We start from the raw sequence: 15,073 nt of genomic DNA, 5'->3' as shown, positions 1-15,073 counted from the left end.
TTATCCTGGAGGTCCACAGATCCCTAAGGGAGGTATACGAATGGCTCTGAACAGTTGTGGGAACCTATTCAAATTGTATTGCCAAATTTGGGAGCATATGTATTTTTCTGGTAAGAGCAGCTATAGCTTTTGTCAGATTTTCAGAAGGGTCTATAACTCCCAAAAGTTAAGAAACAACCACTTAATTTAATTCAATTTAATTTAATTTTTTTGAGGCAGGGTCTCACTCTGTCACCCAGGCTGGAGTGCAGTGGCGCAATCTCAGCTCACTGCAGCTTCAACCTCCCTAGCTCGTCCTCCCACCTCAGCCTCCCAAGTAGCTGGGACTACAGGCATGCACCACCATGCCTGGCTAATTTTTATTTTTTTGTAGAGACAAGGTTTCACTCTATTGCCCAGGCTGGTCTCTTACTCTTGGGCTCAAGTGATCCTCCTGCCTCAGCCTCCCAAAGTACTGGGACTACAGGTGTGAGCTGCTACACCCAGCCAAGAAATAACTACTTTAATGGAAGAATTGTAGGTATCTACCACAGCCTAATAAAATATGTATTTGGAGGCAGGAAGGTCTTTTGGACACCTCCCCCAAATTACGTAGCTGGATGTTCTCTTGATTGCAGAGAATAACTGAGGGGACAGACCTCAGGCTTTCCTGAATACACCGTACCCCCAGAGGATGGGAAGGTAATGGGGTTCCGTGATAATTGGAGAGGCTTTGTGTCTGTGCCCCTGTGTATGCATACTCAGGCTCTCAAAATCAGTGACCATTTCAGTGGACAGACCTTAGTACATGAAAACAAAGTATTCACTCCAGGGCTTTAGGCAACTTTCACCAGCCAAAAACCATTTTCCCAGCCCCTACCCAAAAAGGGCCAGACAGTCTGGAGACCCTTGTTTTTGTGTCTCTAATCACCAGCTCAGACAGTGCCCTCTGGGCTGTTTGGATGGCATATCCCTTTTCCCTCCCAGGATCACTCTCTCTTTTGTTGCATTGTGAGAAAATTGTGGCTAGGAATTTGATCTGGAGCCAGAGTCAGCTTCCGGGTGTGATCTCAGCATCCAAGTGCGAACTCAGGGTCCTATGACGTTGGGCACATCAAACTGAGGAGCTTTTTGTCTAGCTGGCTGTGACCTCCTCCCTCCCTCCCCATCCCAGCTTCCCGCCCACAGAATAGGGAGCAGCACAAACAAGGCCCTGAGATTTGGGTTTATTCAGCTCCACCCAAAACTAAACCAAGGCTATGACACGTCCCATGGGACCAAACCATACATTGTGGACCATGCACCTTTCCCTTCCCCCAAGGATGCTGCTACCTCTGGAGTGGTGGGCAGCTGCCCATATCACCTTGGGAGGTAGAGAGGGATTTGCTGGGTGCTGGGTCTGTGGCAATCAGGGCTCAACTATGCCTCCCTCCTCCTCTTCCTCTGGATCAGGAGGCGCAGGGAGCAGGGAGATGTAGACCTCATTGACCTCTGTGTCCAAATGTCGGCCACCCCGAGGCGCTTCCAGGTTTAAGATGCCATCATGGGAGAGAGCAGCTCGGACTCGCCAGGGGTCGACATCAGCAGGCAGGACATAGGTGCGGCAGAACTCTCGGGACACGAAGCCGTGGCGGTCCAGGCGCTGGGGGTGCCGGGCAGACACCTCCAGCAGGTTATCCACAGTCCTCACAGTCACCTCGTCTGGGGTAAAGTGGCTCACATCCAGAAATGCCTGGAACTTGCCCTCACTGAGCCTAAGCTCGGAGGCCCCTGCCCTGCTGCCCTCCCCAGCTGGGGCGGCCCGAGGCCGGACATAGTAGCCATGGTAGAGTGTGGGGGTCAGGAGCTCTTCTGGCAGGAGGCCTAAGGGGCAGAGAGAAGGCGAGAAGCAGGATGAGGGAGGATGAGGCTGGCACGGGGCGAAATGGGAAATCTGGAGAGGAGGGATTGGGAAGAGCAAGAGGGGAATCAGGAGGAGTAGGGAACGGAAGGGAGGCCACACTGTAGCTAGGAGGAGAAGGCAGCTGGGAAGAGGGGAAAGAGAACAGAAAGGAAAGGGAGGAGGAGGAGAAGGAGGAGGAGGAGGAGGGGGAGGAGGAGGGGGAGGAGGAGGGGGAGGAGGAGGGGGAGGAGGAGGGGGAGGAGGAGGAGGGGGAGGAGGAGGAGGCACCAAACGGTCTGGGTGGGTAGAAGGGGGACAAGGAGGCACACCCAGGCCGGCAAAGGGCAGGTATCAGCACTGCAAGCACCAAGTGTGTCTTGAGGTCAGCAGGAATGGGAAAGAGCTCTGCTTGGAGGGGATGAGGGGGAATCTGGGGTGGGGGGTGGCTGGTCCCAGGAGATCAGTTAAGTCCAGAGTGGGGTGGAGGCCAGTAACGTTGGGAGGTCAGCCCAGAATTTCAGGGGGTGGGGGTGGGGGGCAAGGGGGTGGCGTCTGTGCCATACCTTCTCCGAAGCGCTGCTCACCCAGGCGGCTCGGGTTGGCAAATTCGTACTCGGCGGTGGCCGGATGGGCATGTGGCACTGAGCGGCCCGACATGGCTGCAGATGCAGCAGAAGCCCTGGTCCGAGGTGCAGCCCCAACAGGCGCAGCGCGACCCCTCCAGCTGCCCGGAGAGCCAGGGCTCGATAGGAGGTGGGGGCGGGGTCGACACCACCCAAAATAGTGCCGAGCCTCTGTGGGGGAGGGGCGGGGAGTGGGGGCCCTGAGTGAGAGCAACGAGGGTGTGACCAGCGCCGCCCGGACCCCTAGTCCCCTCCCCCGCACACTCTTCAGCTGTCGCAGGGGGCCTGAGAGGACAGCTGAGGGTCCTGGCTGGGAACGAGCTGGGGAGGGGGAGCTGGTGGTGCCTGGGACATGAAGAGGCCTCGCTGAGACCCTCACAAACGGTTTGCACGTTTCCACACCTCATTTTCTCCTCCTCGGTGGCAGGCACTGTGCACCCAATTCCTAAGGCACTCCTGGATTTAATGTTCTGAGAGCCACATAGGATGCAAGATGCAAGAAATCTTTTTGCTCTTTTTTCAGGGGGTGGGGTCTTTCTGCCCAGATGTGGGATCCTCACCTAAACCCAGGTCAACCCAGGGCACGAGGCAGATGGCTGGTACTGACATGTTGACCATCACTGCTCTCTTCCAAGGACTCACAAAGAGTTAATGTCCCTGGGGCTCAGCCTAGGAAGATTCCAGTCCCTGCCCAGGCCCAAGATAGTTGCTGGCCTGATTCCCCTGGCATTCAGGACTGGAAAGGAGGAGGAGGGGCACACTCCCCCGCCCCGGCTCTCGTCCTCCCCCCGCCCCGCGTGCCTGCTTGGGATTCCTGACTCTGTACCAGCTTCAGAGAACAGGGGTGGGGGTGGGTGCCATTGGGTGTGGACAGAAAGCTAGTGAAACAAGACCATGACAAGTCACTGGCCAGCTCAGACGTGTTTGTGTTTCTCTTTTCTTAGCTCAGTGAGTACTGGGTATGTGTCACATTGCCAAATCCCGGATCACAAGTCTCCATGAACCGGCGGTGAGCTAGGATAATAAAACCCCTGACATCACCATTCCAGAAGCTTCACAAGACTGCATATATAAGGGGCTGGCTGTAGCTGCAGCTGAAGGAGCTGACCAGCCAGCTGACCCCTCATACTCACCTAGCCACCATGGACATCGCCATCCACCACCCCTGGATCCGCCGCCCCTTCTTTCCTTTCCACTCTCCCAGCCGCCTCTTTGACCAGTTCTTCGGAGAGCACCTGTTGGAGTCTGATCTTTTCCCAACGTCTACATCCCTGAGTCCCTTCTACCTTCGGCCACCCTCCTTCCTGCGGGCACCCAGCTGGTTTGACACTGGACTCTCAGAGGTGAGTCTCCCCACTGCTAGGACGGGAGAGTCCTTACTGGAACCTCCTGGAAACTTCTCCATCCATTTTCCTTTCCTTCCCTGCCTAAACCATTTTAGGCACATGTGTGTCCAAATGTGAAGAAAAACAAGGAGGTTGCTAGTGCCTTCCTCCCCCATCACCTGTTTCTATTTGATAGTCCTGTGTATCCCATTTATTAAATTTTTTCATGCGCTGTCAAGTTTATCCTCCGTCCCCTAACTTGTCTGCAGGATACCCCTTTCTGGTTTGGTTCATGACAATCTGCAGGGAAAGAGCTGCCTTCAAACTCCTTTGCTCATCTCTTCTAACACCTTGGACTCTTGACCAATTTTACCATCTCAGGTTTCAGAGCCAGGAGAGAGCCCTGCCTCATCCTGAGCTGTTCATCCCCATGGGTATTTTCTGCCTTTCTATTCCCTCTTCTGTGATTTTCTGGGTTTCTCAGGGCTGTGACAGGGCACTGGCCTGGGTCCAACCAAGCCTTATGAGGAAAAAATATAGGGATCCCCATTTGTCCTAAGAGGGTGGGAGAACAGGGTGAACAAATAAGGTTGACAGAGCTGTCACAGATAACACTCTGGTTTAAAAATATTCAAGTGTGAGTAAACAGGAGCTGAGTGGGCAAGGGCTTTGGAAGGACAAGCAGGACCAGCAGAACATTCCAGATTGGGTGGGTGGAAAACTGGCAAAGAGACCTGAGCCAGAAGAAGAGGCCTTTGTCTCACAGACAAACCACAAAGCCAGGCATTGGAGTCAGAGAGGCAGCAGATGCCAGGCCTGCACCCATCCTTGCGACTGGTCCCCTGGGTGATCTGTCTTCTTCTCTGTCCCCGTAAATAAAGTTTGGGTCTGATCACTGTGAGCCTTAGGTATCACTGTGGTGGCTCCCTGAAGCAGAGAGCCATGTTTATTTAAAAAGGAGATTTTTTTAAGCAGAAAAGAGAAGGATGAATTACCTGGACAGAAAGCAGCTCTGCAGAATAAGACAGCACCTGTGTAATCAGTATTTTCGCCATCTTTCTCCCGTCCCATTCCCTTACCTTTCTATTTCTAGATGCGCCTGGAGAAGGACAGGTTCTCTGTCAACCTGGATGTGAAGCACTTCTCCCCAGAGGAACTCAAAGTTAAGGTGTTGGGAGATGTGATTGAGGTGCATGGAAAACATGAAGAGCGCCAGGTATGTAGCTTGTTTTTTTGTTTTTGTTTTCTGCTCATTCATTCAGTGCATACTGTAATAGTCCAGGTAGTGCTATCAGCTTTGGAGGCTGGCTACATTCCAGTCCCAAGCCATAGCAGTCGGGATCAGGGGTTACAAATCAATGTCTAGAAGACTAAGTTAGGATAGATCTATTGCTGTTGTTACTGTCATGGCCAGAGATGTGGCCTTTGATTTGATCGCCTTAGATGGGATGATGGGATGCTGATGCCCCATTTAAGCCAGTGGTTCTGAATCTGGGCCACATTAGAATCACCAGGGGAACTTTCAAAAAACCTAATGCTCAGGCATACTCCAGACCAATTAGTATATGTGCTGCCTAAGCGAGCACTACTCCAGACCAATTAAATCAGCATTTTTAGGGGTGGGACCCAGGCATCAGCAATTTTTAAGGTAATTCTAATCTACAGTCAAGGTTGAGAACCACTGATTAGGTATAGGGCTGTCAGACACCTAGTTGCTTTGCATAATTACATTAACTACAGGTACCCTAAAGGCACTTGAGATGTGACTTCTCTTTTAGCTGTGCAAGAATCCGTGTCTCTTCTTTAGCCCATCTTAATGCTGAACTACTTGGTTTGTCTAAATTTCAGAGCTGTGCTCAGTCTTTAATCCCCTATAGCCCATGTGGAAATCAGTTAATGAGAGCCTGTTTGGCTACGTGCTTGAGAGTTAGCAGGCATACGGGTTAAGGTCATCTACTCTTTGGGGGAATTCTGACAAATGGAACAGCTTGTTATGACTTTGTAAGAGGGCTTTAAAATTGCTTCTCACCATTTAACAATAGCTCAGAACCTGTGCGTCAACCAGTACAGTTTGTCCTCAGTAATGTCCTCAGGCTGTTTCAATTTTGCTTATATGATTTAGGTTTGGGTCATAGTCTCCTTGGATGGAGTCATTTTTTTTTTTTTAATTTCAGCAGCAGTCCTATTGTTCTGGAACCTTCTGGGACATTCCTGAAGAGTCAGGGCAATTTCAGGGCTTCCTCAGGGACTCAGATTCTAAATGAGATTCCAAATTCTGTAGGCCCAGCCAACATTGATCTAAACCTTTGGGAAATACTCCTAAACATATCTATGCCTCAGGGTTTGAAAAACAATGAAGTGTTGGGCTGTTTCAGACTTCTCAGATTCTCACTGGTAGGAGTGACTACCTAGGCAACTTCATCTTAGTCGCAACCCTGAAACGAAGCACTATTTATTTTTCCTATGTTGTCATGGCATTTGGTCTCACCTAAGGGGAAATCAGGATGCCTGAGTTCTGGGCAGGTGATAATAGTTCCTGTTCTTATCTCTCTGCCTCTTTCCTCATTCTTTTGGGTTAGGATGAACATGGTTTCATCTCCAGGGAGTTCCACAGGAAATACCGGATCCCAGCTGATGTGGACCCTCTCACCATTACTTCATCCCTGTCATCTGATGGGGTCCTCACTGTGAATGGACCAAGGAAACAGGTCTCTGGCCCTGAGCGCACCATTCCCATCACCCGTGAAGAGAAGCCTGCTGTCACCGCAGCCCCCAAGAAATAGATGCCCTTTCTTGAATTGCATTTTTTAAAATAAGAAAGTTTCCCCACCAGTGAATGAAAGTCTTGTGACTAGTGCTGAAGCTTATTAATGCTAAGGGCAGGCCCAAATTATCAAGCTAATAAAATATCATTCAGCAACAGATAACTGTCTTGTGTTTGAATATTCCACATACTTTTAAATAAATGTACAGATACCACAGATCGATTTATGATTGCATTATGATTTAGAGGACTCCAAGGATTTTAGAGTCAGAATGACTGGCTTTACCATTTACTAATGGTGTAAATGTAGACAAGTTGCTTAACCTTTCTGGTCTTCAGGTTTTCCATTTATAACATGGGTTACTGAGTTGTACAGAGCTATTATAGGAAGTAAATTAAGGAGAAGAAGCAGGAAAAGCCGCTGGCAGAGTTCAAGGAATATTAGTTACTCTCTCTCTGCCCTCTTTGATTTTAGCTCTCAGTTTAAAGGACTGGAACACATCTGAATGAACTCTGGATAACGCTACATAAAAAGCCTTACTGCATCTCTAAAATTAATTACATCACCAGGGAAGACATGGTGACCCTAATATTGTTTGACATTTTCCTATTGATAAGCATTGCCTTAAGCTGATTTACAAGGGCAATAAATAGGACTTGGGTGATTATCACCTAACAAGCTCTGAGGCATAGGCTAAATCAGTGGCCCCCAACCTTTTTGGCACCAGGGACTGGTTTTATGGAAGACAATTTTTCCATGGCCCCGGGGGAGCAGGAGATGGTTTCAGGATGATTCAAGCATTAGATTCTCATAAGGAGTACACAACCTAGATCTCTCACATGTGCAGTTCACAATAGGATTCATGCTCATATGAGAATCTAATGCCACCACTGATCTGACAAGAGGTGGAGTTCAGCTTCATTCACCTCCTACTGTGCAGCCTGGTTCCTAATAGGCCACGAGCCAGTACCAGTCCATGGCCTGGGGGTTGGGGACCCCTGGCCTAAATTATCTAGCAAACACCTACTAACCTAAGGCCAGGGAATATCCAATTCAATGACCTACCACATAATAGTTAAGTTTTAGAATTACAACTAATAGCCGATCAATAAGTGGTTCTATTATTTAGCTTAAAGACATACCACTGTACAGAAAAATCCCCCCCGAAACAAAAAACAATCCTCCATTTCATTTCTGTGGGTCTGGACAAAACTTCTGATTCACTTGATAAACAGCACTGCTGTAGGTGATCTGGTATAAATGTTTATTGACAACTCTTATTTTTTCTTTAGCAACTTCTAGCTAATTTCTGATTTCATGCAAAATCAGAAATCAGTCAGTTTGGGGACTGACCAGGGTTTTGAAATATTCTACATGAAACAATTGCCTAAATTTTTTTATGACATAGAGGGAAACAACACACACTGGAGCCTATCGGAGGATGGAAGGTGAGAGAAGGGTGAGAATCAAGAAAAATACCTAATGGTTACTAGGCTTAATACCTGAGTTATGAAATAGTCTGTATAATAAACCCCCATGACATGCGTTTACCTATGTAAGAAAATAAAAGAAAAAAAGATCACAATGAGATATCACTGAGCCCCTATTAGAATGACTAAAATGAAAAATTGACTATACCAACTAAAACAAAAAATATAAATAAATAAATTTAAAACTTAATAAAAAAATTCATGATGCAGGGGTGTGGAGCTAGGACAATATAAACTGCAAATCTATACCGGTTCAAAAATGCTTTCTCTTAAAAAACAACTCCTAATAGTCTGAAATACTGTGATCTAGCCAGAAGTTTACAGCCAATTTTTGTGGCTGTGTAGCAGACACTGTTGGCTGCCTAACCAACAGCTATTTACCACCTTCAGCCTTGCCAACAGTATCCCAGATTGGTTTAGGTATACACCATATTCTTCCTAGCCATGTGCTTCAGAGAAGTGAACTCAAGCTCCAGCCATAGGAGGTCTATCTTGATTAGTCCAAATCAAGCAGGGAAATTCTCTTCTTGATTTTCAAGATTATTCTTGAAAGGGCTATGACTCAATTATGGCAAATGAGACAGGAGGGAAGTCTGTTGGAGGTGCTTCTAGAAAAAGTTTCTAAATAAGAAAAGGTTTCAAAAAGATTCAGAGAGAGAGAGAGATTTTTTTTTTCCCTTGCTCTGGATGTCAGAGCATGAGAATGTGATGCCTGGATTACTGTAGCCATTTTGAAAACGTGAAGTGAGCATCCATGATATGCTGAGCACAAAGACAATAATCTCAGGTCCTTAATGGGTCAATGAACTGCTGAATTAGCCAACTCTAGAGTTTCCCTACTTCAGGCTGTCTGATTACGTCTTGTTTTTGTTAATAATCTGTTTTGACGTGGGTTTTCTGTTACTAGTAGGCAAAAATATCTAACATTATCAAGGCTGAATTAGATAGTGTAAAATAACTGAATGCCTGGAAGCTATGTGTCAATTTTAACCATTTTAGTGAATTACCAGTATATTTCCCAAGCAATTATGGACTTGGTTTTAAATAAATCACAACTTTGACTATTATATAATGATATTTGTTTCAAAAATGTGCAGGGTCACTTTTTTTGTTTATTGTTACCATAAGTGCCTAAGTTAGACTGGTTCTTTATTGTTATTCTTTTCTAGATCACACCCTTTGCTGTGGCTATTCACTGCTATGATATTAGTATAGGACTATTCTAGTACAGTGTATTTGAAAGGTGTTTTTTTTTTTAGCTTTACAGCTAACTCATCCACAATTCTACTTCATTCCCTATATCTGAATTATACCAGAAGTTTACTGAGACAATTCTAATTAATATTTGTTTTGTCTTTTAACATTAGCTAACATTTATTGAGCACTGTATTAGTCCATTCTCACATTGCTATAAAGAACTGGCTGAGACTGGGTAATTTATAAAGAAAAGAGATTTAATCATTTCACAGTTCCACAGGAAGCATGGCTGGGGGGGCCTCAGGAAACTTACAATCATGGTGGGAAGGCAAAGGGGAAGCAGGCACATCTTACATGCCTGGAGCAGGAAGAAGAGAGAGCGAAGGGGGAAGTGCTACACACTTTTAAACAACCAGGTCTCACGAGAACTCGACTCACTATCATGAGAAAAGCTATGAAATCCACTCCCATGATCCAGTCACCTCCCACCAAGCCCCTCTGCCAACATTGAGGATTACAATTTGGCATGAGACTTAGGTGGGGACACAGAGCCAAGTCATATCAAGCACTTACTATGTGGTAGACACTGTGCTAAGTGCTTTAATCTTTTTAAAGCAATCATTTTTTAAAGAATAATTCTGGGGAACGTGTGTATAATACATATATGTTATTTCAGTAAGATGTAATACTTAGAAAATGAGATGGTTATCTTTGCCTAATGCTTTTGGAATGATACATATTTTTATGCTTTGAAAAATTCTATGCTACATTTTACTTCACATTTTTATTTTGAAGATTGCACTGGGTCCGATTGTTGTTCTGAAGATTTATAATCGCTGTTCATTCAATGATTATTTGAGTGCCTTCTATGTGCTAGCTACAAAAATAAGACATGTTTTCTACCCTTAAGGAATTAAGAATTGAGTGGAAGAGCAGGCAAGTAAAAAGATAATTCTGAGATACCTTTTTAAGATCCTAAGATGTCCATTCAAAATGTCTGCTATGGGGACCCTGAAGGGAAATACCTATTCTGGACACAGAAGGAATCCTGGAGACAGTTACCCTGGATTAATTTTGGTTGGCTGGTTGGTTTTTGCGCTGTTGTTGTTGTTGTTTGCAGTGGCATGTTGTTGTTTGCAGTGGCATGATGTATTAGTCCGTTTTTATGCTGCTGATAAAGACATACCTGAGGCTGGGTAATTTATAAACAAAAAGAGGTTTAATGGATTCACAGTTCCACATGTCTGGGGAGGCCTCGCAGTCATGGCAGAGGGTGAAAGGCACATCTTACATAGTGGCAGACAAGAGAGAAATGAGAACCAAGTGAAAGGGGTTTCCCCTTATAAAACCATCAAATCTTGTGAGACTTATTCACTACCACAAGAACCGTATGGGGGAAACTGCCCCCATGATTCAATTATCTCCCACCAGGTCCCTCCCACAACACGTGGGAATTATGGGAGCTACAATTCAAGATGAGATTTGGGTGGGGACACAGCCAAACAATATCACACGATTACAGCTCATGGCAGCTTCAACCTCCTGGGCTCAAGCCACCTTCCTGCCTCAGCTTCCCAAGTAGCTGGGACTACAGGCCTGAGTCACCATGCTGGGATTTTTTTTTTTTTTTTTTTTTTTTTTTTAGAGACAAGGTCTCACTATGTTGCCCAGGCTGTTCTTGAACTCCTGGGCTCAAGGGAGCCTCTGCATTGGCCTCCCGCGTTGGCCTCCCAAAGTCCTGGATTTATAGGCATGAGCCACCACATGTGACCTCCTGACTGAATTTTTGTTAATTAAATTTTTTTTTTGAGACAAAGTCTGACTTTGTTGCCCAGGCTAAAATGCAGTGACACGATCACAACTCACTGCAGCCTTGACCTTCCAGGCTTAAGTGCTTCTCCCACCTCAGCCTTCTGAGTAGCTGAGACTACAGATGCATACCACCACATCCAGCTAATTTTTATATTTTTTGTACAGATGGGGTTTCACCATGTTGCCCAGACTGGTCTCGAATTCTTGAGCTCAAGCGATATCCCTGCCTTGGCCCTTCAAAGTGCTGAGATTACAGGTATGAGCCACCACACTTGACCTGCTGACCGAATTTTTGAAACAGCTTCTTTGAGACATCATTCACGTAATATACAATTCACCCAAACTACAATTGATGGCTTTAGAATATTACAAAGTTGTACATCCATCACAATCAATTTTGGAACATTTCATTAGCCCAAGAAGATGCCTTACACTCCTTTGCCATTACCCTCCCATGCTTGCCCCTCTGCCCTAGGCAACCACTTATCTATTTTCCTTCTTTATTGATTTGCCTATTTTAGACATTTCCTATAAATAGAATCATACAATATCTGGCCCTTTGTGACTAGCTTCTTTTGCTTAGCAGAATCAAGAGTCATCCATGTCATTGCATGTATCAGTACTTCATTCTTTTTGTTGCCAAATAATGTTTCATTGCAGAGGCACACCACATTTTATTTATTCATTCATCAGTTGATGGACATTTGAGTTTCCACATTTTGGCTATTATGAATATTGCTGCTATGAACATGTATGCACAGGTTTTTATTTTATTTATTTATTTATTTATTGAGATAGAGTCCTGCTCTGTCACCCAGGCTCAAGTGCAGTGGCACGATCTCAGCTCACCTCTGCCTCCCAGGTTCAAGCAATTCTCCTGCCTCAGCCTCCTGAGTAGCTGGGATTACAGGTGCACACCACCATGCCCAGCTAATTTTTGTATTTTTAGTAGAGACTGGGTTTCACCATTTGGTCAGGGTGGTCTCGAACTCCTGATCTCAGATGATCCACCCACCTTGCCCTTCCAAAGTGTTGGGATTACAGGTATGAGCCACTGCACCCAGCTACGGTTTTTATTTTTAAATACCTGTTTCCAGTTCTTTTGGGTATATGCCTAGGGGTATAACTGCTGGGTCACATAATAATTCTATGCTTAACTTTTTGAGGAATGCCAACTATTTTCCACAGTGGCTGCGCCATTTTACATTCCCAGTAGCAGTGTATGAATATTCCAGTTTTCCATATTCTCACCAACACTTGTTATTATCTTTTTTATTTTAGCCATCCTTGTGGGTGTCTCACTGAATTTGTAATGGTATATAGTACTTAGCAAGATACAGAAAGAAGGAAAATAGACCTAGGAAGAGAGAACAGCATAAAGTGCCTGGGTATTTAGGTTTAGTTGGAGCACTGGATGCATCAGAAAGAGTGTGAGAAATGAGGCAAGAGGGTTGGAAAGTGGCTCTGCTAAGGAGTTTGGAATGCATTTTGAAGATCATAGAAGCCAATAAAGGAATTTAGCCAAGAGAGTGGCATGATCAACTTTGCATTTTAAACTCACTCTAGGAGAAAACACAGCAATTGATAAGTAGGAAGCAAAATGGGGAACAGAGGCATCAACCAAAAAGGTGTTGCAGCAGACTAGGTGAGAAATAATGGAACACTGGAATATGACAAAGGCAATAAAGATGTGGAAAAGGAGGACGTATCAAGAGATAATACAGAAACAGAATTTATAGGGCTTGTATCTACTTGGATAAGGAGGATGAGAAAGGGGACACCAAAATAATTCTCTGGTTTCTGGTTTTGACAATTGTGTGAACTTACTATACAATATATAGTTTTAAAAATAAGAATGGTTAAAAGGAGCTATGAAATTCACCAAGATACAGAATATACCAGGGGAAAATTTTTTTGAAATGAAAGATTATGAATGCAGTTTAGATATGTTGAGTTTGTGAGGTCTTCGGGAATTCAAATGGAGATATTCAATAAATAGTTGGATATTTATATCCACTGTTCTGAACACATATCTGGGATAGAAGTCTAGATTTAAAATTTGGAAGCATATAGATAGGAGTTAAAGGTATAAGAGTGCATAGTACCACCTAGGGTTAGCAAAAAAAAGGAGCAAAAGGGCCAGCCACAGAATCACTGGAAAGGCAAACTCAAGGTATTGGCAGAGAAAAATGAGCTCATAAAAGAGACCTAGTAATGATCAGAGAAATGAGGGAAAAACGTGTTTAGCACAATGTCATAGAAACCAAGGGAATAAGATTTCAAGAAGGAAAAAGTGGGTTGTCAAGTGGATTACCAAATGCAGAATATAAAAGTTAAATAACATGTGAGCTGAAGTATCCATTAGATCTGGTAAAATTTTCACTCATAGAAACACTTGTAGGAAAGTGGTGGGTCAAAGAGGAAATGGGGGACAGACTTCTTGACAAGATAGAGCAGTAAGCTCATATTTGATGCAGTCCCTCTACTGTAAACACATAGCAACGGTAGAATTTTTAAAGTAGAAAAGATAAATGACAATATGGACAAATTAAATTACAAAATATTTAAATAAATAAAATTTAGGAGGATGGGCCTTTTAGACTCTAGATAGAAGAAGACAGTGGAAGCTGATGAGTTCGACTCCTACAGGGTAATGAGACTAAAAGTTCTCAACCTAAGACAGAAGAAGCAATTGGCTCATTACTTAATGCCGGTGGCTGTGGTGGGATTTTCCCACTTGTGAAAGAAAGGCAGAAAAATCCTGTCCATCTGCCTTCTGGGTTATAGTTGAATAGAAGCTGGGCTTAGTGAGGTGGACAGACCAAGACATAGCCTCATGATTCAGAATTTATATATGATATCTTTTTTTTTTTTTTTGAGACAGAGTCTTGCTCAGTAGCCCAGGCTGGAGTGCAGTGGCATGATCTCGGCTCACTGCAACGTCCACCTCCCGGGTTCAAAAAATTCTTCTGCCTCAGCCTCCCAGTAGCTGGGATTACAGGCACCTGTCACCATACCTGGCTAATTTTTAAAAATTTTTAGTAGAGATGGTGTTTCATCATGTTGGCCAGGCTGGTCTTGAACCCCTGACCTCAAATGATTCTCCCACCTCAGCCTCCCAAAGTGCTGGGATTATAGGTGTGAGCCACCGTGTCTGGCCTATATATGATATCTTGTAGCTCAGTGATAGCACCCAATATGCCAGCAGGACGGTAGCCCCACTCATCATTATAAAATCCCACTTAGAACTGGGAAGGAGATGTAAGAAGCTCGATGAAGGCAACTGCAAAACCACTAGAGAGTAAGGAGTGGTGGGCATAGAAGCAGAGAAATGAAGAAGGAAAAGCAAACTGAGAATCTATTGAAAATCAAAATTCCAAACACATGAAGAAATCTCGTAGTAAATAAGATAGGCAACAATAAAATCAACAATAAAAAAAATGAAGGACCTTAGAACCCACCCATTCTTTTACTTTAAGAAAAAGACAAGTAATTGTTGCAGAGGTATTTTCCATTTCTATATTTTGCAGCTGCCTTTTTGTAAGAAGCACTTTTTCCAAATAAAAAAATTAAATAAAAATTTAAAAATAAAAATGAGGGACTGGGTGCAGTGGCTCACACTTGTAATCTCAGCACTTTGGGAGGCTAGCATGGGTGGATCACCTGAGGTCAGGAATTCAAGACCAGCCTGGCCAACATGGTGACACACCATCTCTACTAAAAATACAAATATTAGCCCAGCATGGTGGCGCATGTCTGTAGTCCCAGCTACTCGGGAGGCTGAGGCAAAAGAATCGCTTGAACCCGGGAGGCAGACATTGTAGCAAGTTAAGATTGTGCCAGGGCACTCCAGCCTGGGCAACAGAGTGAGACTCTGTCTCAAAAAAAAAAAAAAAAAAAAAAGTTGAGGGGGGGGCATAATAATTGTATTTAGAAAAGGCAAGAAATATTACATTAAAACAAGCAGAATTTTAAAAGTGGATGGACATGAAAAAGAACC

General features: G+C 44.6%; 2 protein-coding genes across 5 annotated transcripts; one reads left to right on the top strand and one right to left on the bottom strand.

Moving 5' to 3' along the window:
- Positions 1 to 1,183: 1,183 nt before the first annotated feature.
- On the top strand, positions 1,184 to 6,736 carry CRYAB (crystallin alpha B). Of its 4 annotated transcripts, none has more exons than XM_054440245.2 (4): positions 1,184 to 1,350; positions 3,429 to 3,827; positions 4,903 to 5,025; positions 6,389 to 6,736. In XM_054440245.2, exons 2-4 carry the CDS (start codon positions 3,627 to 3,629, stop codon positions 6,590 to 6,592), a joined length of 528 nt encoding a protein of 175 aa, XP_054296220.1. In that variant the 5' UTR covers positions 1,184 to 1,350; positions 3,429 to 3,626; the 3' UTR covers positions 6,593 to 6,736. The 4 variants fall into 4 exon arrangements, with proteins under 4 accessions (XP_054296220.1, XP_063527486.1, XP_054296219.1 ...); XM_063671416.1 differs by lacking the exon at positions 1,184 to 1,350 and adding an exon at positions 1,468 to 1,577; XM_054440244.2 differs by lacking the exon at positions 1,184 to 1,350 and adding an exon at positions 2,112 to 2,243.
- HSPB2 (heat shock protein family B (small) member 2) lies at positions 1,190 to 3,119 on the bottom strand. Its single transcript, XM_063671415.1, has 3 exons — positions 3,045 to 3,119; positions 2,425 to 2,655; positions 1,190 to 1,842 (listed from the first exon to the last, which is right to left on the bottom strand). The coding sequence occupies exons 1-3, from the start codon at positions 3,100 to 3,102 to the stop codon at positions 1,388 to 1,390; spliced, it is 744 nt and encodes a 247-aa protein (XP_063527485.1). The 5' UTR covers positions 3,103 to 3,119; the 3' UTR covers positions 1,190 to 1,387.
- Positions 6,737 to 15,073: the final 8,337 nt, after the last annotated feature.

Source organism: Pongo pygmaeus, chromosome 9 (assembly GCF_028885625.2).
Source record: "Pongo pygmaeus isolate AG05252 chromosome 9, NHGRI_mPonPyg2-v2.0_pri, whole genome shotgun sequence".
Classification (NCBI taxonomy): Eukaryota; Metazoa; Chordata; class Mammalia; order Primates; family Hominidae; genus Pongo; species Pongo pygmaeus.
This window is presented reverse-complemented; position numbering and strand designations above follow the sequence as displayed.

What these genes read in the sequence shown, in the direction of transcription:
- HSPB2 (XM_063671415.1), bottom strand. Translation starts at nt 3,102, where the DNA reads ATGGTCAACATGTCAGTACCAGCCATCTGCCTCGTGCCCTGGGTTGAC. An exon ending in CTGGGTTGACCTGGGTTTAG is followed by an intron (nt 2,656 to 3,044) that starts GTGAGGATCCCA and finishes CCTCCCCCACAG; the next exon opens with AGGCTCGGCACTATTTTGGG. An exon ending in TGAGCAGCGCTTCGGAGAAG is followed by an intron (nt 1,843 to 2,424) that starts GTATGGCACAGA and finishes TCTGCCCCTTAG; the next exon opens with GCCTCCTGCCAGAAGAGCTC.
- CRYAB (XM_054440245.2), top strand. Translation starts at nt 3,627, where the DNA reads ATGGACATCGCCATCCACCACCCCTGGATCCGCCGCCCCTTCTTTCCT. An exon ending in TTGACACTGGACTCTCAGAG is followed by an intron (nt 3,828 to 4,902) that starts GTGAGTCTCCCC and finishes TTCTATTTCTAG; the next exon opens with ATGCGCCTGGAGAAGGACAG. An exon ending in GAAAACATGAAGAGCGCCAG is followed by an intron (nt 5,026 to 6,388) that starts GTATGTAGCTTG and finishes CTTTTGGGTTAG; the next exon opens with GATGAACATGGTTTCATCTC.